At 31.7% G+C, this 24257-nt stretch overlaps 3 protein-coding genes across 4 annotated transcripts; 1 reads left to right on the top strand and 2 right to left on the bottom strand.

The window, feature by feature from the left end:
• Positions 1–299: 299 nt before the first annotated feature.
• LOC149485825 (uncharacterized) lies at positions 300–5457 on the bottom strand. The gene is made up of 6 exons (XM_089699119.1): positions 5307–5457; positions 4875–5077; positions 4480–4590; positions 4132–4290; positions 651–4009; positions 300–429 (listed from the first exon to the last, which is right to left on the bottom strand). Exons 1-6 carry the CDS (start codon positions 5354–5356, stop codon positions 418–420), a joined length of 3894 nt encoding a protein of 1297 aa, XP_089555245.1. The 5' UTR covers positions 5357–5457; the 3' UTR covers positions 300–417.
• A 3936-nt stretch (positions 5458–9393) lies between these two features.
• On the top strand, positions 9394–12201 carry LOC149485824 (syntenin-1-like). 2 transcript variants are annotated; one of them, XM_089699118.1, is made up of 5 exons: positions 9394–9451; positions 9512–9993; positions 10084–10415; positions 10599–10862; positions 11381–12201. In XM_089699118.1, exons 2-5 carry the CDS (start codon positions 9766–9768, stop codon positions 11427–11429), a joined length of 873 nt encoding a protein of 290 aa, XP_089555244.1. In that variant the 5' UTR covers positions 9394–9451; positions 9512–9765; the 3' UTR covers positions 11430–12201. The 2 variants fall into 2 exon arrangements, with proteins under 2 accessions (XP_089555244.1, XP_089555242.1); XM_089699116.1 differs by lacking the exon at positions 9394–9451 and having other exon boundaries at positions 9484–9993.
• LOC149485823 (sterol O-acyltransferase 2) lies at positions 11339–23869 on the bottom strand. Its single transcript, XM_089699115.1, has 10 exons — positions 23504–23869; positions 23021–23255; positions 22431–22582; positions 18492–18628; positions 15531–15673; positions 14884–15013; positions 14616–14762; positions 14229–14366; positions 12915–13092; positions 11339–12457 (listed from the first exon to the last, which is right to left on the bottom strand). The coding sequence occupies exons 2-10, from the start codon at positions 23248–23250 to the stop codon at positions 12300–12302; spliced, it is 1413 nt and encodes a 470-aa protein (XP_089555241.1). The 5' UTR covers positions 23251–23255; positions 23504–23869; the 3' UTR covers positions 11339–12299.
• Positions 23870–24257: the final 388 nt, after the last annotated feature.

The raw sequence follows: 24257 nt of genomic DNA, 5'->3' as shown, positions 1-24257 counted from the left end.
CATGCACCAATATCGGCCCTCAAAATATTGATATTTAATTAAAAATGCGACAAGGTTAACCTATTAACACTTCTCAACTTTATTTTGTTAATATAATAAGAATCTTAAACAATAATATTTTCACTGTAAATAATGTATATGAATTATTTCAATAGTTGAGTTAGAAGCAAGTGGTCAAGGTAAACATGATTATCTTAACATGTCTATAAAATTCTGAACTTATGATGTGTTTGATAAATACTTATAGGTAAAAATATGTCATATTCAAATAAGACTTATAAATAAATAATAACAACAAAAACTTTATATTAAATTTATTTAAAATAATTATATTATGTTATGAATCAATATACAATAAATAAAGAGAATCACAGATTAACAGTTTCTTGCGTATACGTAAAACCACATCAAATCTTATTATTGGACTTTCTGTAACAAAAACGATAATTTATTCTCTCATGACATCATAGCTCTACTTAACTATTATTTCTTTATTTATACAAATATTTTTATTCAGTAATTGGATTGCTGATAACAAGATATAAATAGCTAGTGTGACAGAATTTATGTATCTTTTTTTTTGCTTACACTACCTAGACACTATTTTGGAAATGAAAACTACCTGCATTTTTACTGATCTATTTACTCACCATTGTAATTTCTGGAAATAATGCACTAAGATTGAAATTCCCTCGCGATGCAACGGGGAACGTTGAAACAGATCGTTCTGAGGTATGGCCTACATTCTGTACGTTTGCGGGCATTAGATGGCTGTTAAAGAAATCTGGCTGATACTGTGTTGGCATTTGATTGCTTACAAAATTGGGAAATTGTAACTCTTCCGAAATCATATTTGCATGTCTCTTATGTGTTGTTTTATTTTGCCATAGTAAATGACTATTTTCTACCCAATCATCAGACTCGGCGTTCAGTTTGGCTCTTTTTGTGGGATACTTTTTAGTCGTATCCTTTTTTGTACACTCAAGTTTATGCTTTGCAGCATCTCTTCTAGTAGTTTTGTCATGTTGAAAACTTGCGTTATTTCTTGCTTTTGTATCGTCATACTTTGGATTAGAGTAATTGCATTCAACAGATTGATTATTGTAATCTATAAATTCCCCTGTAAATGGCCCGCCAGTATAACTTGTTGGCATTAAATTGCTTCCACTTTGCATGAAATTCGAGTAGAAAGAATTGGGTATCGTATTGGCTGTTGTATTATATAAAGTAGTACCTGAATATTGTTGCCCTGCATAACTATTTTCCGAATAATCTAGGATAGGTGGATAATGTGATACTTGAGCGACACTGCTGTCTTGTGCTATATTGAAATCACAAAATTTCTGTGGTGGCACCATAAATTTTGCGTTTGTGTGATCGAGAGCTTTCTGGTTACAAGTACCTCCTCGTATCAATGCTTCAGCTGAGTAATTATTTTTTTGCATTTTTGAATTTTTTTCCGATTTATTATTCTTCGACTTAGTGTGAGAAAACTGGTTCAGCGGCTCGAAATGATTTGATACTTTTGCATCATTAAAACCATAACAATGTTGTGGATTAACCTCGACGCGGTGATTCATGGACTTACGATTATTATCGGTAACTATTTGATTTAAATTATTTTTCACATTAGTTTTGGTCTCAATAGCAGCTCCATGAGATCGCGCAGTCATATTATCAGATGACCTGTTCATTAGTTGTGTAACAGAGAGGAAATTTGTGCAAGCCTGATCTGCTGTTTGATGTGATCGGTTTAAAATATCATTTCTTTTTTTGTCATGCGGTCCTAAGGCTAAATCACCTACTAAAGTTGGCAAATGGATAGGAGGTGGTTCGATACTTATTTCAGCAGTTCCCGCTGGCTTAGCAGATGGCCACATTTGCAATTCTTCATGGCTTGTTTGAGATGGAAAGTGATGCATATTAATAGGAAAATAATTGTTATCACTTTGAGTGATTTTCTTAGAAGTGATGCTTGGCTGTCCATACGATGGTTTGTAATTTTCTTTAACTTCTCCATGCATTGGATCACAATTATTTTGTGACGATCTCGTTTCGGATGTCATCCAGTTAATGTGCATTTTACTGGGAGATTTCTTGGTATATTTATCAGGAATATTATGCTGATTTCCTGCAACGGTTGTATTGGGTTTTATATTATTTTCCGCAGGCCCAGGCATATGTTTAGTATTATAATGCTTTGGGGCACTTGTTTTTAAAGTGTTTGTCTGATTAATATCTGCTGTAGTATAGTGATTTTGTTTTGTAGTCAAATTTTTGTTTGATGTACTATTTGTATAGATAGAGGTAATATCGTCAGACCATAGATTACCCGTTTGGGAATAAAAGCTAGTAATAGCTTCAGAAAATGTGGTTTTTGTAGGTAACATATCTTTCTTAACTGGATTAGAAAGAGATACATGAAATTCCGGATTAAACGGATTATATGCACTTGTATATGTTGGAGCAGTTGAAGTGAAAATATTGTCTTTGTGAAGGGTATTAGAATTTGTAGTACAATTCACAAAATCTAGACTTTTATGCGACCAACCTAAATCAATATCATATGTTAGTCTAGATGTGTTTATTTTCATTAAATTATCTTCAATATTTGAGAAATCGGTTTTATTTTTGGTTGTATAATTGTCGACGGCACAAGGATAAAGACCGAGGCTGTTATACTCATGACCAGATGAAAGACTGCTTGTACTGTAAACTGTATTCTTAACTGCTCCTAATGGATCACTTTTGTAAAATAAACTGTTACTACTAACGTAATTTGCAGGTTGACTTGTTGTTGTTTTACTAATATTGCAATCAAAATCTAAACCGAAAGCCGCATCAGTCAGAGCACAAGTAGTAGAAATTATTGTTGGTAAAGGCAAATTTAAAAATGGATTTTCATTTGTAACATTAGACGATGAAGTTATGGTTGGAGCTTTAGTACTAACAGGCTTATTAAATATTTTATCATTTTGAACTTTATCAGAATTCATTGGCTTATTTACATCATTAGATACATTTTGAGGTTTACTGGTTGATTTTGATTTATTATTTGTTGATTTATCAAAATAATTTTGAGATTGTAATTCAGTTCTGCATGTATTTTCTTTAACAGGAGTGCTTTGAGGTGCTTCTTCTGTAGGGCTATCAGCTCTATTGCCACTAACCAAGGGGAAGGACATAAGAAAGGCGGCCGTCGGTGAAGCAGCAAGGAACTCTTCAGCTAATTCCAATCGCGCGTTGCCTCCATCAACAACATTTTCACATATTGATGTGTCTAAAATAGTTGGCAATTTGTTTTCTTTGCATTTACTTTCAATTTCTTTTTGATCTGAAGTCTTGGTTAATATAATAGGGTCACTTGAATTTGTTTTAACTTCAGAAACTTTATTGGAAGTTTCTGCATTACATTCAGGTGAGGTCTTTTCTTTTGGAGATATATTGGCTATTTTCACTTCATCAGTACTTTTTGAATTTAGTTCAGATGCATTGTCACTATCATTTTTGTTAGTTATGTTCAATTCATTTGATTTTGGTTCACTTGTTACAGGATTATTGTTGTCATTTGTTTTATTTTCTCCATGTCTTTGTGATTCTGGTGGTTCTTCAGGTACTATTTTCGTTGGGCTACTTTTAGAATTTTCTTGGACTTTAGAAATTTCAGTAACTGGGGCTTCATCACTTTTTTTATCACTCTCAGAAGTTACTGTTCCAGTACTTTTTTCGCATTTATCTTTCTTAATACTTTTCTTAGTAACATTTTTAGGCTTAGAATTATTTCTTTTAGTTTTTGTTGCAGATGGTGGATGAGAATATGCTGTTATAGGGAGCACATTAACCATTGTAGTTTTAGTCATATCATTTGTGTTCCTATTTACGAGAGGTTGTTTTTGCAATGGTTGTAAGTTTGTGTCTAATAAAACTATGGTTGGTTGAGCTGTGGGGAATAATATAGGTCTTTGAGGAAAAATGTAGGGAGTAGCTGGTACCATAACAAATGTATTGTCTGAAATTAAAATAAAATAATTAATTAAACTTTAAGTAAGTTAAAGTAGGTTATAAATTCATTTTTAGAAATATCATAATTAAGTATAAATCTATGAATGTATTTTGTAAAATTAAAATTACCTTTTTTAATATTGTTTGTCAATGGTAAAAGCTTAGGTAATTGTGACAAAGGTTTCCTGGGTTTTGGAGAAATTTTAATTTCACTTTTATTTTTCTCTTTTTGGCTGGCATTATTATTTTTTAATTTCTTTAACATTAATAGCTTGAGATATTTACTACCTGAAAATAAAAAGAGGTATTTATAGCATGACAATTGGGAATATTTACTCTTTTCAGTGTTTTTCCATATTCCTCGTAGATTAAGTTTTCACCTACTTCAGATCTCTGTAGTAGGTGAAAACTTATCCGTCTATCTAGACAGATAATTCAATTAAATATAGAGCTGCAAAAATACACCAAATAACTTACTTTGTTTATTTTTAATTGCACCAATAGTAACTTGTACACAAACATCTTTCTTATTGTGTTTTTCTTTTTCAATCCCTTGCAGTTTTACTTCTAACGCTAACACTTCTGCTTCTAGAAAGGAAAAATATAATATGTACTAAATTTCACATGGCACACCTTACTATGCAACCTATTCTGTTCAATTATAAATATAGCTTAAAAGTTAAACAGTATTCTGTAATAATGTATTGGCAAGATGTGGTATCAGATACTAACAATAATACAATCAGTGGAATTTAGTAGTAGTTCTCTGTGTTATTCTGGGAAGCAATTGTCACATAAACCAGGAGCCTTAAAACTGACTGCTACATGTCAAAAAGTATTTGAGAATATGATAAATATAATAGATCACTTACTAAGTTTTGACTTCTCCTGTGAAAAATTTGTCAAGCAAAGTATGGCTTTTTGGATTATTTCAATTTTAGGATACTGAGTATTGCCAGGTTTATCACCCGTATCACTTCCATTTTCTTGATTAATACTTTTTACCAAATCTCCTAATTTAGAAATAGCATCATTAAATTTAAGACGCCTTTGACGTTCCCATTCTCTACAGCGACTGAAATATAAATGATACGATTGCAACTGCTCAGTGCACATGGATAAACTTAAACATTTATGGAAAGGATTACATTTTATCATATTTAAAATATTAGAGTATGTGATGAATTCTTATGTACTTATTTAAACTACAAAAAATGATCAAAAGCATGCCTTAGAATATTAATAACATTGAGTAAGTAAATAATAAAACATGTACAAAAATAAAATTATCTAATGAATACTACCTTGGAGTGCGACTTTTATTAGTGTTGGAGGGCTCTTTTGATGTTAACATTTTATGCTTCCATGATAATGTAGTCCAATTAGTAAAAATCCTTAAAAACAATATGCAATTATACAAATTGTGATACAAATATCGATGTTATTATGTTCTGAATGACAAATGACAGATTGAAAATGTAAAAATATATAGATCGAGATATAGATTGACTTTTGAAATTTGACAAAACACATCAGTGTCAAAACTCAAAACCTCGGAGCAATTATCAAGCCTGGAGAAGTAACAATTAATTGAACAATAAAGCACTAGTTTGGCCTTTTTGGCTTATGGCAAAATGTCATGCGAAAAAAGAGGACAGATATATGTCAGTTCGACAGTTTGAAATGACATGTAGCCATTTCAATTTGTTTTAGTGACCAGTCTGGTCACTAACGCATGGTAATTTTAATTATTGTTTTTGAAGTGAAAAACGTGTTTTCTAGGTTCTTATGTTATTTTCTGAAAAGATAATTTACTAAAGATTACATGGCTTGTGTTGTTCGCGGCTGTAAAAGCCGTAGTACTGGGAAATCTGATGAAGATTGGAATTTGTCTTTTCACAGGTTAGTGTTTTGATCAATTTTGTTGTTAATTGTATTATAAATAAGTTAATATACGTTAGTTTCATAATCATCTATGTTTTATCTAACCGTAATCATTGAAATGAAATCATAATCAGCTTAGTTTTTAGAAAAAATGCAAAATATAACTTCCATAGTGTTGTGCAATTATCGATACTTGAGTAGGTACGAAGAAGGCACGAAGTACTTCATTGATAATGACTGCTTTAGGTTAGGAGAAAAAAAAGGTATTTAAGTATGGATTTTATTGTTATTTTCAGGTTTCTGACTTGAGAAAAATTAAAAGATGTTTGGGTTATAGACTGGGGTAGAAGCCTTTGAAAATAATGAAAAGATAAAAAAAATCGCAGTCGGATGAAACCCATTAGAAGAGAAGGGGAATATGATAAAAATGTAAGGAAAAATAAATTACGGTCAATCCGAGTTCGGGAAGCGGGAGGGGGGAGCTTTAAAGAGAAAAAAATGGTTTCTCTCGATTTCCGACAAAACTACAAGTCCTATAGAAAAAAGTTCAATGGCAAAGTTGTAGGTAATTAAAAGTTCTACAACTTTTGTATTCACAATTTTTTCACATAACCTAAAAATTTAGGAGAAAAATTCAAAAAACCAAGTTTTTGGTCTTTTATTTCTATCTACTTCAAAATTTATTTTTTTTCTACGAAATTTGGTGGAAACTTACTTTATTATGTCCCAAATACACTGTAATTTATTTGATTGAAAATATTTATTTTTTCGCCTTATTTTGAATTAATACCAAAAAAACAACCTAATTTTCAATCGAAAAGTCACCCGTCAAAGTATCAGCTTTTTTCAAAAACTTGGGGTGCCTTTTATTCATTGAAATCTCTACTTTCATATGGTGTAAAAAAAATAAACACCACCATAGCTAGTAAATGTTCTCAGGAAATGCATACAAACAGTCTGAAAATTAGCTTTTACTAAATCAGGCACACTTCTTGAACTCTATATCTTCTCTTGTATCGGCTTTTCGGTAATATTTCAAAAGAAAAATAATTATCTGTTCTAAGTTTAATATTTTACAGCATATTCAAAAGCAAAATGATGTCGATAAAAACATTTCAGGTAGTTCGAGAAGTGTGCCTGATTTAGTAAAAGCTTATTTTCAGACTGTTTGTATGCATTTCCTGAGAACATTTACTATGGTGGTGTTTATTTTTTTTACACCATATGAAAGTAGAGATTTCAATGAATAAAAGGCACCCCAAGTTTTTGAAAAAAGCTGATACTTTGACGGGTGACTTTTCGATTGAAAATTAGGTTGTTTTTTTGGTATTAATTCAAAATAAGGCGAAAAAATAAATATTTTCAATCAAATAAATTACAGTGTATTTGGGACATAATAAAGTAAGTTTCCACCAAATTTCGTAGAAAAAAAATAAATTTTGAAGTAGATAGAAATAAAAGACCAAAAACTTGGTTTTTTGAATTTTTCTCCTAAATTTTTAGGTTATGTGAAAAAATTGTGAATACAAAAGTTGTAGAACTTTTAATTACCTACAACTTTGCCATTGAACTTTTTTCTATAGGACTTGTAGTTTTGTCGGAAATCGAGAGAAACCATTTTTTTCTCTTTAAAGCTCCCCCCTCCCGCTTCCCGAACTCGGATTGACCGTAATTTATTTTTCCTTACATTTTTATCATATTCCCCTCCTTTTCTAATGGGTTTCATCCGACTGCGATTTTTTTTTGTTTCAAAAATTATCTACTCTAGTCTATTAAAGCTATAGCACAGGGAAAATTGGAAGCCTTCAAAACATTCTCGGCCTTGTTCAAATCATTTCGAATCAGACGGGAAGAAAAGTAAAGTGCTTTGCAGAGATGCTGTGCCACAAGTTTAAGGTGGCATCTATTTTAAATAATAAATATTGTAATTTGTTAATTAAGTAAGTATCGAAATAAAATGTTGTAAAAAATTTTTTAAAATTTTATTTGTTTTATTTGAAGCAATTTATTTTAAACTTTTACCAATTTTTTCCTTGTGGGAATGAGTTATTTTCCCGCGGTAAATTGTAGCCTATATGTTATTCTGATGTTTAATCTATAATATGTATAATTGTAAAGTTCCATAAAAACTCATTCAGTAGTTTTTTCGTGAAAGAATATCAAATGTCCATTCTTATATATTTTTGCTTTTATAATATTAGTAGGATACGATTATTGATTTGTAAAAAGATCAACCAGGTGGAAGTCAGATTCGCGCACGAAGGGTTCCGTATAATTCTATGAATGAATCTATGAAAACAGGAAAAAATACGTACCTTTTTACGAAACCATAAAAAACAACCTAAACCGAAATACCTAATAATATTTTTTTATAAATACCACTACCATACAATGCAAGGCAGTCAATACGCATCGTAAATGAATAATTCCAAATTAAACGAATCTTAAAATTTGGAATTACCTATCCATAATTCAAAATTAAAAGAATCTTAAATTATCTTCAAGCAATTTTATAACTTATTTTTTTTATTTATCGATATTTTAGTATTCGATAAAGTGGCAAGCACTACCTTTTTAGAACAAAAAGTGGCTACATGTGGATTTGAATGCCAAGCCGATAACACTGTGTTGTCTCTTTCTATCGCATTAATTAGGGTATTGAATAAAAGAGAGCCACTATATAAGAAACGTTCAATTATTTGTTACTTCTCCAGGCTTGTTAATTGCTCCGAGCTCAAAACGGTCAAAAAATCGGAGAGCCTCGGAGTCAAAACCATGAAGTTTATGGGATTGGGAGCTGCCACTTACGAAAAAGAAGAAGAAGAAGGCTTGGAACCTTGCTTGGAACCGAGTACATAATATATTACAGTAGATAGATACTATACTTAAATACTCTGAGCTTGGAACCAAGAAGTTATATTTAAAAAGAAACATTCTATTATTTATCTCAAAACGAAGATCATGCAATTTTACTAAGAATTTTACCATCGGAAAAAATCGGTAAGTTATTTGCAACCTTAGTTTGCAACCATCTTGTGGACGACATAATTTTTAAATATTATAATCTTTATAATAATCTAGCTAGACCTGTGAGTCTTCTTTCATTTTTATTTATCACTAGCAAGAAGCTTATATCTTATACACTGGAGATTTCAGTATGAACATTGACTTGAAACAAGAAAGTGTGACGTTGAATGGCGCCTGTATGTTTTTTTATCCCTTTCACACCTAGGTAGTTAGTTAGGTGTGAAAGGGATGAAAAAACATACGGGCGTCATTCAGGGTCATATTTTCTTGTTACAGGTTGATGTTCATACTGAAATCTCCAGTGTATTAGTTAAAAGCTTCTTGATCACTAGGCATGATCTAGACCACATAGACCGTATCGTAGACAAAGAAACTGTCTACGGACCGTACTTATCACAGGTACTTATTATTATCCATAGATAGCTATAGATTATTTATTATCTTTTCCTCTCTATTTAAATGTCTGTCGGCTGATTTATTTTCTGTGGTTTTTGTTATGATTCATTTTTTGTTCGTGTAAAATCCGTAAAATCGTTGAGTCTTGAGCATAGAGTAACTTATATAGAGACTTGAGTCTTGACATTTGTTTTGACCACAGTCCACATTGTTTGCTAATTGTCAATGAAAATTAAAATCTATTTTGCCAAAACCAACTGGATTTTCTGTTTTCTAATTAGTAATTAAATATCTTTAATGAGTTTTCCTTTTTAGTTCTTAAACCGTATTTGTCAAAGTGTTTCTCGTTTCTTAAGTTTTCCTTACATTGTATTTATACATATATTTTGTGAAGACATATTTTGTGATAAGTACTTGTGTTCTATATAGATTTTTGTTGGGCTATATTTTAAAACCATGTCTCTCTATCCGTCACTTGAGGATATGAAGGTGGACAATATGATACGAGCTCAAATGGCTCAGCAACAAACGGCTCCACCCTTTCAGCCTGTATCTCACCAACAACAGAACGTCGCTGCTCCAAGTGCACCCCGACAAGTTTATCCGGCTCTCGGTGATTATATGGGGCTGGAATTATCCCAAGATGTAATTGCTTTGAACATGCCAGAGTACCAAATACAAGTCGTAAGTCTTTTTATATAAGTTTAGAATAGTAGGTAATATCCTCTTTTGTATTGTATACACATTTTACAAAAATAATTGTTGTAATTGTAGGCGCAGCCTGGTACTGGAGCTAGCAATATTGTTGCGCCATTGTCGTACCAATCACCAAGTCTTTCGAAAGCTGTTGTGTCTGGAGCTATTCGTCAGGTGATACTATGCAAAGATAGGGATGGGAAATGTGGATTGCGACTTCACTCTGTTAATAATGGAGTATTTGTTTGCTATGTTGCTGGTGGGAGCCCAGCTGCATTGGCTGGCTTAAGATTTGGTGACCAGATTCTTGAAATTAACAATGTGTCCCTTGCTGGTATGACAATGGAACAATGCCATGCCATTTTGAAGAAATCTGGCCCCAATGGAATCACTATGGCAGTGCGTGATAGGTATATCTTATTATTGTAATAAGTTTCATTAAGTTGCAATTCAAATTGTTTTCCAATTATCATAATTTAATGCTATGTAAAAAGGTCAAGTAAATATGATCTATTGCGTATAGTATGTTATTATCTTAGCTATAAATTGAATGTTGTAAATAAGTTAATAAATATAATTCCTTTGTTTTTCAGACCTTTTGAGAGGACAATAACTCTCCATAAAGATTCACTTGGTCATGTTGGCTTCCAATTTAAAGATGGCAATATTGTTGGGCTTGTAAAGGATTCATCAGCCGCTCGCAATGGTCTCCTCACTGACCACCAAATACTTGAAATAAATACTATCAATGTAGTAGGCATGAAAGACAAAGAGATATCAAAGGTTATTGAAAACAGCCCTTCTGTTGTGAATGTAACTGTAATTCCCCAGTATATCTACAAACACATGATAAGCAAGTAAGTATCCTGTTATGTTATGAGTCATAGCATATTGTAATAGAATAAATAAAATTTCATTCCATTTTCCTTGATGACAAACTTTTGACTTAATAGGTTGATATGCAATTTGAATAAATATTGCGCAATCAAATAAAACTGGTTCAATATTGATTTTATTTTTGCATTTTATAATTGAAAAATTTGGAGATGTCAATAGTATTCCATATCATAGTAGGTATAATGTAAACTTTTGAATAATCCCATAATTTAAACTTTTTTAATATTTCTATAAGTTAAAACTTGTTAAAATAAATCATGCATTTTTTTCGGCCTAGATGGTTCAAAGGGAAATCAAATAAAATTTAAAATTTGGGATACTTTACTATTTTATTATGAAAAAAAAAGAAAATTTAATATGTCTCCTTGCTTCCTCCTTTAGTCACGCCTTGTTCCAGTGCTTGAGCTCAAATCAAATGAGATTCTTTGTTTTGTCATAAAATAATAATATAGTTTTCATAAAATTTAATTATTTTCAGGATGTCAAGTTCTCTCTTCAAGGAATTGGACCGTACACCCGCCGTTTAAAAGACTATTTCCAATTTTGACCCCCTTTTATATTTTGAATTTAAAATGTCACAAATTTGTTGTAGTTGCACATTTTGTACTCTTTTTATATTAACATACATTTTTATTCTTTATTGAATTTTCGTCCATACAATAAGTTATAGATTTTATTTCTTTAGGATTTAATTAGTCAGTAAGGGCTGTGAGTTACATTATTGCAAGCGAAAATGTTTGATTATTCATGAGATTTTATTATTCAACATTAACACATATTGTGACTGATTTTCTGTCATAGTATAATATTATTGTAATGATAACATCACTGCAATGATTTATTTTTGTAGAATCGTAGACAAACAATATTACTTAATTAATACATACAATATTTCATATACATATTATCTAAATGTGTTTCATAAATAATAAATAAGATTAGTAGATAAATTTTAAGTTGACAATTATTTGCATTTACAGCATAGAAAAAATAATTAAATTTAATTGAAATGATTTATATTAAAATAGTGACATGCATTCCTAAAATATAACATACATATTGTTTTTATTAAATGTTGAATAATATTTGAGATTTCTACAGATTTCTTTAGCTTGTACCTACTCTTTATACACTATTTATAGCACAGAAAAAAACGTACTGTTAAGGCCAAATATTATCTTAGATATAAGTTAAATGTAACATGTATCCAAAATTGTTTTGTACCTATGTTTAGAAATTATTTAGTTTAGTATCATCTTTTCTATATGTAATTTTTATGAATAAATTTTATGAAAATTACAGTTATATTGTTATTGTCATACAAGAAATTTAATTCTAGCTAATAAATTCAATCTAGCTATTTTATTAGTACCTACATGTTCTAGATATTAACTGAATTAATAGTTGATTTCAAATGGATTTTCAAAGGTCCAATTCGGTTTGAGCACAGTTTCGGGGCATGACCAAGACTTGGGAATAAAGAAGCTGTCGTTTTCTGTAACAGGACAATTCTTTCTGGCAAAGTATTCCATTACGTAGAGGCTCCAGAGTATCCCTGAAATAAATACCATTTAATTATATTGCAGAGTTATATTATAATATAATAATGTTTTTAAAGTGAAACTTTTATTACATCGTCTCAAACTTTTTGGTCTGTGTAGCGCATGTCGCGTGTATCGCGGCTGCCGAGTAGGTATACCTACTCGGCAGCCGACCGACACGCGACATGCGCTACACAAAGCAGTGTTCGGAACCGTTCGAACAGTTTCACTTTTACCGTGGTTTCATAAAACCACACAACATTTTTGCTTTTTTTAACAACTGACTCCTATATTAGTCTCTTCATTGATTAATAACTAACTGACCCTTGCAACTTAAGCTGCTTTAAAAAGCAATATTCGAAAGAGGGAAGGTAGAGAATAAATAGTAGAGGAGAAAAAAAACTTGGACCAAGAAAAAATATAATCTAAATTTAGTTACTTATATAACTACTTTAACAAAATTTTACTCACCTGTTCCTATTAAAAATGACAACCACATTAGGAAATTGAACATGTTAGGGAAGCGCCGACCGGCTGATGAGGTCAACGGTAGCAATAATAGCCCCATCACACCAAATTGTATAAAAAGAACAGGATAAAAGAAACCGAATGACAGTGCCAGTACGATTTCATGCGCCACGGAAGATACCTGTATAAAGAAATATATAGGTACTATCAAGTAGGTACGTACAACCTACATACCTATAAATATATGTATACTTTATTTATTTTAATAGTTACCTACGTTGTAACTTGTAGGTGTAAAGATCGTATAGTTAAAAACTTAAAAAGGTACTGGAAATGATTCATTGACCTCCTAAACTCTCAGTCCAATTAGAAGTTCCGGTTTGTGCAAGGTACCTATACATAATTATTATGATATCATCCACTAAAACTACGTGGGTGGCTGGTAGTTACTTAAATGGTAATTTATATTGAATAAGTAACGCAATGCAATGCATGCAATGAAGTCTATAATAAATGAAGTCTTTGAACTTTGAAGTGTGATATTGTATCGTCATAAAAAGACAAAAACAATGATTTATGTATCCAGGTAAAAAAAAATATGGGAGCAAAACTTTATCGAGAAATTAATTTAGACTTATTCTAACACTAGCTGCGCTCCGCGGTTTCACCCGCGTGGTTCCGCTCCTGTTGGTCCTAGCATGATGATATATAGCCTATATATAGCCATCCTCGATGAATGGACTATCTAGCACCGAACAAATTTTTCAAATCAGGCCAGCTGCCCCCGTCAATCTCATACATTCGTAGTCTATTCTATTGAACGCTACGCTAACAGAAAGCCACTTGACTAGGGGGGCTGGTAGTTCCTGAGATTAGCGCGTTCAAAGAAACAAACTCTTCAGCTTTATAATATTAGTATAGATTTCGTTGGTATTCAAATAGGATAGCTGAGTCACTTGTTGTAAAATGGAAAATACAAGCCTTTGATAAGTCCAAGTCTATTAAATACTTTTGGTACCTACTTACAATATTGTCATAAACGTTAACGAAATAGCAGAGTGTTTTTAATAATATTATCTAACTAAGCTAAGTATCATACATATAGTAGGTATGCTTTGTTATCTTTTATACCTAGGTCTTTGTGTAATTTAAATACTTAAATTTAGTAAAGATAGGAAAAGGATGCTTATACGGACTAACGGATCTTTTAAATTAAATTTTATAACGTCATAGGTAAGAGCGGAACTTCATGTAGGTAATCATGTTCTCCCGTAATTCAGTTAAATTCAAAGTATGTATATTAATTATTCTACTTACGAAAAACACGGCAAAATATGCAAAGATTCGTCCAGCACGCGGAGCCAAAGGGAAGTAAATATAATCACGAAGCCAGCAGTGCACTACACGGTTCCAGGCGCGATAATAATTGGAAAATCTTGATTGTGTCCACCAATCCTGAAATTTAGAGTTAGTTATATTAATTCCTGCCTCACACACTTATTTAATATAGTGACGCTTCGAGTGAAACAGGTATATGTATACCCTGTTACCTTTAGTACATTTATAATATGTTTATATCCGTTGAAAGCTGCTTACGTATATTAACTAAAATACATATCATTTTACTTTTAAGGCTGAACTTTTTTACGACTGTACTCGTACCTTTTATAAGCAAGTGTTACTTTTATAATACAATTAGGGTACCTCATAAAAGAGACGGTCTCCAAACGTCAGCATCTCGGCGAAAGCATTGAGCCAAGCGTGTAAAAGGCAATAAAAACCACAGAGGAACGATATTAATCCAGGGAGAACACAAGCGAACATTCCACGGACAACAGTTCCAGCTTCAACCTAAAATATTTAAAACAATCAATTAACTACTAACTAGTTACTTAGGTAAATGCAAAAAAACTGAAATCCAAGAGTAATTTAGTTCAAAAATGCCACAATTAAAGTTTTATTTATAACTTACTTTTGGGGATTTACCATAATCAGACCAGTAAGGCAAAATAAAACGCTCCCATAGAAAGCTGTTGTAAAATATTATGGCTGCGACCTCAGCGAAGTGAAATAATACCACATCCCATCTAATCCGCTTTGTCCTGGAATAAACAAAATTATTAATGTGACAAAAATTTTACCTAATGTATACGGCTTAAGGTTAAAACATTTTTGTGTCCATTTTGAGAAATAATGCTAAGGAGTAAGGATGAATATTTTTTATATTTAACCTAGAAAAATACCAAGAAAGATTTCGCAAAAATTAAATTTTGTTTTCTTAAAATCCATGATGAAAATAAGAGCAGTAAGATATTAAACCTATACTTAGTAATAATTAGTATCTATTTTATAAAATCACCATGGTGAGTGAATAACGAAAAAAAAAGTTAGAGCGGGGTAAATGAAACTCTTCATCATATTCGAAATTCAAATTAGATCTCGCAGCAACGAACAGTATCAAAATCCATATTAACTTAGTTGTGGACTGACACCCTGGAGAACATGGGGAAAGAGTAATTGTTACGATTGTGGGTATCTTGTGTGTACTTCTTAATGTGCTGGAATATTCTGGTAATAAAGTTGAACCATGAAAAATTATTGTGTCGATGTGGTAATTACCTGGGATACGAATCTCTGTATAGAAGTGTTGGTGCAAACATATAATATACATAGTGCTTGAATGTAGGCAACGGTGTTGGATCATCATGGCAACGTGGGATACAGGTAATTGCTATAGAAGAAATCTTCATCACAAATCTGAACTGAAAAAGAAACGCAATTTAATATTTCTTGCTTTGTAAGACATTTCTACCGAATACCTAGATTTTGTAAGAAATTATGAAAATATGTACCTAGTATATAAGACAAAGTTTTATATATATACTAGCGGTCCGCCCCGGCTTCGCCCGTGGTACATAATATTTACGTTTTCTCTACATAAAAACCATCCTCGTACTTCAAGGAATATAATAAAAAAAGAATGATCGAAATCGGTTCAGCCGTTCTCGAGTTATGCGCTTACCAACACATTTTGCGATTCATTTTTATATATAAGATTATTGTAGGTATTTGATCGTGTAACGCGTATCTATGAATTGTATTGAGATGTTGATTAATCTTGTTAACTATTTCTGTAAGCAGTCTCCATGATGGTTTTCATTCGAAATAACGGCAAATTAGTTTCACCATTCAGCGTCGTGGCTGGACGTTCTTTTAATTAACTCAGATTCTATATTCATCTCTTTCTAATAACAGATAAGGCGTATGTTGACATCCATGTTGTTTCCCTTTCTCGGAGCGATCGGACGGAGTATAGGGCCATATAGTGCGTTAGTAAGTAGGTATGTATTAATTACGCTGTTTTTTAGTGCAATGATGTTGGCGTATGCCACGTCTACTAGTATAATAGAGTCATTGGTACAGACCCGTTATACCTACATGAAGATTTATTTTGTATCTACATTATTGATAGTAAACCGAGAATAAAACTACTATGAACATGCGTTTATTACTCAATATCCATTTTAGTTCACATAGAAGCGGATATGAAAATGTTTATAGCAGAAATGATATGATATAAGTAATGTGATAGAATAAAGTAAGGAATAAATAATATAACATTGGTATTCATATATGGCTTCTAGATGGAAAATAAAACATCATTATGTATTTTCAGTTGCACGAATCAATCGATGACGAAAAAGGTCGAACTAAATTGGGTTAAATATAAAATGCTTTGAGGAAAAAGAAGGTAGGTACGTTTATTAATTTATTTGAACGCGTACCAAAATAGACTCGCTGATTTCCAATAACATTCTTAGTTACATAACTACATTAAGTTTTCTTGTGTGTAAGCCAAGCTTATATGTTGTCTTTATTTCTCGCTTCCACAGCAGATAAAGCTCTAATGAAACTTGGCAAGAACAATAAAGCTTACATAATTAACGTCTTTCAGACCACAATATGCTGTGGGTGTGAAATAATTCGCATTTCACGTTGAAGTAACTATCAAACTTGTTGAATCAAAACGTGGTAAAATATATGGACTAGTTTTCAATATTAGGATGACGATAAATAGAATTGGTGTTATGCGGTATGGAAACAGTAGGTAATGGTGTTTGTCAGCAACATACGGCACGGATGGCGTTATTTACTGTCGGCGGCTACCGGCTGACGAGGGTTTCAGCTGATTTATGTTACATTTTACTTTCTACACTGTTTTGCTGCTTTGTATCTTCATACGTTTTTCCCTCCCGCCGTAATGGTCAGGTTGGACACGAAACATTTTCTTGTCGAATTCATTACTTAGGTACGACTTAGGCTCTGGTGTTGGTCTAGACTCTAGTGTTAATGTAATATATTGTTGTGTATTGTTCAGTTTGTTTGCAATCAGTAATTCTATATATTATAATTAATAGTAGTATAAGAAATATGTTTACCGGTAACCACATCATTATTCAAAGTTACCTACCTAAGTGTCGTTTTTTATCTCGATGAAAATAAACTATTTTCTTTGTACTTTTCCAATTCTCTATCTGTTTTTGCACTCCCACTTCTTATAATGTACATTATTTTATTTTAAGCTTATATGGAAGCTTTAAAAACCATATGCTATTTAAATAATATAACGTTAGTTATTAAACTTTTACCTACCAAGTTGTATGACGGGAGAACTTATTTCTTAGGTAGGTTCTAAGTTTATGTCAAACTTATTAATAAGAATAATTTTACTTTCCACTAGCATATTTTATGAAAGCAAATGGTAATGTGCATCTGTAGTAGATAAATTAGGTATTTTATTATTAAAACAAAATAAAACACGTGGCACTAATCTTATGGATAGGTAATATATCTAGTACTACAGTTAGATTTAATTTGAATAGTGTAGGTGGGAACCTATTAATTATGTATTACATTGCATCGCATCGGTACCAATAAAAATGGCAATTGTTTAAATCTTTACGAAAAGGGAACGTCCATTAATCACGTGATGTTTTTGTAGGAATGCTCATAGGTAATTCTGTGAAGGTTAGGACGGATAATTATTATTCGAATTGGAGACTTAGAATAAATAATTAAAATTTATTACAAGAGAAAAGGCAATGGAAATAAAACAGTAAATTAAAAATGTTTATGTATAAAGAGGCAATTGACTGCAGTAGTCACTACATACATTTAAATAATTTCTTTAAAATAATACTTATTATCTTTTAAGCAAGTATCAAGACTGTTCACTGGATTAAAGAGACTTATACGTAGTTATAGGGGATAGCAGAAATATATTGCTTTTAAAATCTATGACATTTGAAGTACCTAATCTTTTTACGCTAAAAAGGTCAGGAAAATGTAAAAGGTGAATGATTGTGTATTATATTTATAGATATTCTTATTCTGTAAGAATGTATTATACAATATATGTAATGTGAATGTAAAAAACAAAAATGTATCTGTTATTTTCATCAAAGCTCACCCCAACTTATTTAGAAAACTAATATATACGTATAGCCGGAAACCTGTTATTAAGCGCGTAATTTATTGTTCTATCCCTATGAAATACCATAACAGATACAAATGAGTTACCATCTCGCAAGAAACTGTGACGGATGACCCTACAGCCAGATGTTTGCTTCCTAAATCCCAACACGTCACGCCAATTAAAGTTGTCTCCAAAGCGATTAGACATCCCAAACCAATTACGGACCATATTTGACATGCCGCTGAAAGAAACAAAAAGAGTATTATTAGTATAGAAGGATTATGACTAGATAATTATTTGTCTTCTTTTGTAGAAATATTAAAAGATTGGCATTAGATACTATCTATACCCGAAGGTAATATTTGTATGTCCTAGAAAGTTCTCTGATCACAATCATTAGTTTTTATCGCCTTAGTTACAACTAGAATGTTGGAGAAGAATACTTCGAGATTTTTTCGAATACTTGATTATTATGTAATTTATAATCATATTAACAATAGATACTAAGTTAAAAGGATCAAACTGTTAAATATTACGGAATTTGATTTTTAGGTAGGTATCTTTTGATGAAATGAACTTGTTTTTAAAAATTCATTTCAAGACAATTTTCCCAAATACACTTTTATATTTCTTATCCAAGAAGTTTGTTAGCGTGATTAAGTTTGAGACAGAATAAGCGAGTTTCTGAACAAAAAGGTCAGTCGGATAAGCCTCGGTTAGTTTTGTAAGAAATATTTTGGTATCCCGGATAAACTATTTTATACAATAGAGATAAAACATAGTAAGTTGATATTATGTATAATAATTGTGGATACTTAATGAATTAAAAAACATCCCTTGACCTTATGGGTACAATATAAAAATCTTTCATTATGAGTTTGCTTATGTTCTTAACTTCGATATTGATAATCTTGGCTGATCACAAGGATTATTGTTGTGGAAAGGTTGCAGGAAAGTGAGCTGAAACTTTGTGACCTGGTAAATTGGGCCATCGAGCGACTAAAAGATAAATTCTTACAAGATTCACTTTACTATAATTTTAAAAGATCTTTGATGCGTTATTTTTTGATATTGTAATAGAAAATATACTTTAATGGAAGATATAGTTTATATTACTTTGATATTTAATAAAAAATCGCTCCAAACAAATTTAAAAACCGTCGTACTTATTTTAATATTTCCAAAACTTCTCCGAGAATATAAAATAATTTATAACATTTTTTACGCTTACGAAAATGTTTTAGGTAAGTACTCCTTTCTAGTTAACCTTGTTTCTCAACGTATTGTTCTATTTGTGTAGCTTTATTGGAGTCAAGATTTTCTCAAATTGTATTTTCTGTAAGAAACTTCGTCGACATTTTATTAAGTACATACCTAAATAAGTATAGACAGGGTGTTATATGGCAGAAGCTATTGGATATTTTATCACATAAGCTTCTACATACTTTGTTATGTAATAGGGCATTGTTTTTATGTACATTATTCGAATGCAAAGGAAAGGTTCCGTTGTTTACAAAATTGTTTAAAAAATTTCCGACTGCCATTTAATATTTAAATATTCAACAACTTTACCTTACAATGCGGCTAAGTAGGTACCATTTTGAACTTTTCAAAGAATTGTAGCTGTCGTTGAGAAACGAAGGATTTATTATTAATTATAAACGTAAACTCATAAGAGAACAATGCTAGGAACGTCCGCGTCGGTCGGCGGTTCAGTCCGCTAAATTATGTAAGAATTCATAACTGACATTTTTAAAAATATTACTAGCTTTCCGCCCACGGCTTCGCCCGCTTTGTGCTTTAAACTATCCTATCTCTCAAGTTAGATCGAACTGCATATGGTGTGCGAATTTTATTATAATCGGTTAAGTGGTTTAGGAGTCCATTGAGGACAAACATTGTGACACGAGATTTATATTATTTATTAAGATATATCAAACGGCGGGCCGTGTGTTACGACATTATGGAATTAAGTACAATAGAAAATTGTAAATATTTTTTTGTTGCCAGGGAATACTTTGTCATTTCCAATCAATCGATCGGATGCTGCATTTAATACAGTATCTAGTCGCTTGCGACAAAAGGTCCGATTAGTTGAACCGAATTAATCACGGTTCATTTAAGATTTGTAAGTGCTTGCTGGACCATAAGCAGCTTCGTGTGCTGCAACTTATCACTTAGGCGCGGGTTAACCGTTAAACACAAGCGGCGCGGGCGAGGGCGTGCCATAAGCGTACCTCTTCAATCTGTTTTGCACCACGTCCTTCTTCTACATTTTGTATGAAAGAACTTTGGAAGGCGGCGCAACCGTGGCACAAGCCGCACAACCGTGGCGTGCCGTCTCGAACTTTATACGTTGTGTTAGTAGATAATTATTATTTATTTATTTTGAAAATGAACTTTGTGATGGATGTGCAATATACTTAACTATTATTTCAGAGTATTTTAAGAAATAAATTTAATTAAGTATAAAATATAGAATTATTGTAATTAATGCATGATGAGCCCCAATCTGTGACCACAACGCAACGTAGGTAATGAATTTTTATCAATTTATGTTTAGGTAGGTAACTATGTTCACAAAAATTATCGAAATAATTCACGGGTAAAATTAATTTGATAATGAAATATTACATTGTTGTATGCAACTCTATGGGTTATCAATTCAATATTTTTTAGGGTCAGCAAACTCGATTTACAACGTATGATGAAACTTATCTCAATTTATGTTGGTCAATAGTCTTCTTTTGGTTCATTCTGCGTTCAGAAAAATCTAGCAACATGACCAACACTTATACTTTACGTGTCAAAAAGATTCAAACATGTTATAATGAATGAACTTTATTTGCTATAAGTTTATTTTTCTTCGTATATTTCTTACGTTTATTCTATTCGAGCATTCCGTAGTCAATATCTCTTTTATATCTATGATATTTATCATTCCGTGTAATGTTCACACGTATACAGTATGCTAGCACAGGTGCATACTATTCCTTCAATCTCATAGTCCGATGGGGCAGAAAATTTGTCCGGAGCGACATGGCTCACGTTTATACGCATCAGTGTTAGTCTTGTATAAATACATAAATATACATAATTGTAGCCCCAACGTTAAACATTGAGAATTGAGATAATAGTGTAATCGATTAACAGAAAGTCCCATTATGTTTCCTAATATTTAATAGATATATATCTTTCCAGTTTCCATTTATCTATACATATACATAAAAATGATGGCGATTCATTTTTATTGTTGTTGAGCGTGAAACTCGAAAACAGTGCGACCAATACGGCAAATTTTTTTAAGTGTTTTTGTAGGTTCGCGTGGAGCAAAAAGACGTAAAAGGGCAGAATGGGGCATAACAACGTCTACCGGGGAAGCCACTAATAAATCTGGATGTAATCATAGATAGCTATGTCCAAAATAATAATAGTGGTCCTAAAATACTGACATTGCAAAATGAGTTTAATAGAGTTGAGAAGTTCATTTGCACTAATATTCTTGGCGATTGGGAAAAAATAGACATGTAAGTACCTAAATTATCAGTTTGCACGCATTTTATCACAGTTAAATGTTATTGTCTATATATGATAACCCTTTAATTAAGTGCTTATATTATATTCATTAAATGCGGCACATAAAATAACATGTTTATATAAGACTAGATTTTCGCCTGCGGCTTCGCTCGCGTCCGCGTGGATTGCAAAATTTTGTATCGTAGATTTTTTTTCATATAAAATGGATCTTATATGTTGAAACTAATACATAGGTCTTTTAACTTTTAGTATTTTGCCTAAAACTGTCCAGAGGTTTTGTGTAAAACACACACATTTCAACAAAAAAAAATACCCATTGTTTGGGCTCTATGAAACATGCATATTTCATTGCAATTATGTACTGTTTTAAAAAAATATTGAGTAGGTACACAGACATGGTCCGGTTACTACCTACTTTTTATATGATATTTATATGCTGACAATGAATCGTTTAGAATTCCCAAAACCAATAATAATTGATTAATAATAGAACATGAAAGAAATACCTGGATTGTTTTTAATAAGTTTCCTCGTAGCAGCGTATATCCTTAATCCTGGGTAAAATAGTAGCGCTAAAGAGAATTCGAACAACCAAATCTTAATAGCGCGCCGGATATCTCCAAATCCATGAACAACTGTTGCAATGCCGATATTAATTCTATTAAAAAAGGAAATGTCATATATGTTAAATTAACTATGTAAACATTTCCTATTATTCTAAACGTATTCATTGAATTCATAGAACATCCGAATACATATTAAATCAAGCACTTTAAGCATTAAGTACACACCAAAGGTTAGAGTGTTCATCTAATAGTTAATTCTGGGAATTGTAATAGTAACTCCTTAAGTCCTTTGTGGATCTTTTAAGGGTTATTTGCATACTATTATAGAAAAGGTTTAGGTGGTATTATGTAGACTCTATTGTATCAACTCGGGAGCTAGTTATTTTTGGATTATTTAAATGATGTGGAAAATCCGGGGTTTAAATACCAAATCCTATTAGAAAAGTAGGCTTTGTACTGGCGATATAATGTGAAATGAGATATGGATCATATGGAACAAAATATATAGGAGAATTTAGTATTTTACTTGCTTTCCACGTTCGACGAGGTCGTATGTAACTGTGTCGCAGAGAAGTACAACTAGAATAGCTACAAAGATATGGTAAATAGCTCGGATATGCAAAGAGTGCTCTTTAAGAACCGTCAAAATGGATTCCCTGTGCATGAATTCTGGTTCTTTTTTAACTCTGCCTTCGGATACTGTTCCATTGTGCTCTCTTGCTGAGTGGTGGCGATTGCGTAAAACGCCTATTTGTTCCATTTTATCTGAAATATAATTTTCACTTATTACAAAGCAAAAGTAAATTAAATGATTTATATGTGAGTAGATAAATTAATATTGGAAAGCTGGAAATTGTGGAAGAATTAAAAGATTAATGGAAAAATGATTATCATATTTCTCATTTTGAACTTATGCATGTTATATAAAACATCGTATATTGAACTATTTCGATATGGTCATGAATATAAATTATGAATACTTATTTTATAAACGGAATTACGTAGGTACCTACCTTTTTTTAATTTCACATTAAATTAAAGCGCCACTGTTTACCAAAATTTTCGCTTTTCTCTTTTCCAAATATTATTATTTTAAACTATTGCGCAGAATAAATTTTCTGTCACCAATAACGAGCAAATGTTTACGCACTTCAAATTGATAGCAAATAAAGCTTGTTTACGCGAATTCTAATATATTTATTCCCAATAACTGCTAGATGACCCAATTATAGTCCCTATGCGGGTAACTATTTGCACACATCGTTTGTTTATAATTACAATATTTGTCAAAGGGTATATATAATATGCCGATTATAATATCTACAACTGATACATAACTATAAACTGTCCACATACACAAACGACTTGTGATCACACGTACGTATATGCTTAAAGTAGGTATGTGAATTGTACTCGTATTCAGACATTTGGTTTATCAGAAAAGTCAAATACCTACATGGGACGCAGTGGACGATTGTTTATATTATCAACAGCTGTTACTTTGATAAGGGAAAAAGTGAACTAACAAAATATGTAGATATGGTATAAAAGGTACATGGAAGACATATACATATACTTAATAGACGTTACGTAGTAAAAACATTCAAATGCAAAATCACCCTTATAATACCATTTATTTATTGATACATTTTCTTTACTCCAAGAATAATTCAGTGTTTTATAAATACCTACCATTATAGTAGGTACGCCACATCTCTTGCCAAAACCGATGCAGATACCTATTTGATGAAATAATTTATTGTTGAA

Source organism: Colias philodice, chromosome 9, assembly GCF_061535455.1.
Source record: "Colias philodice isolate Cphi_HAF_F1 chromosome 9, ilColPhil1 Martin Lab GWU primary, whole genome shotgun sequence".
Lineage (NCBI taxonomy): Eukaryota > Metazoa > Arthropoda > Insecta > Lepidoptera > Pieridae > Colias > Colias philodice.
This window is presented reverse-complemented; position numbering and strand designations above follow the sequence as displayed.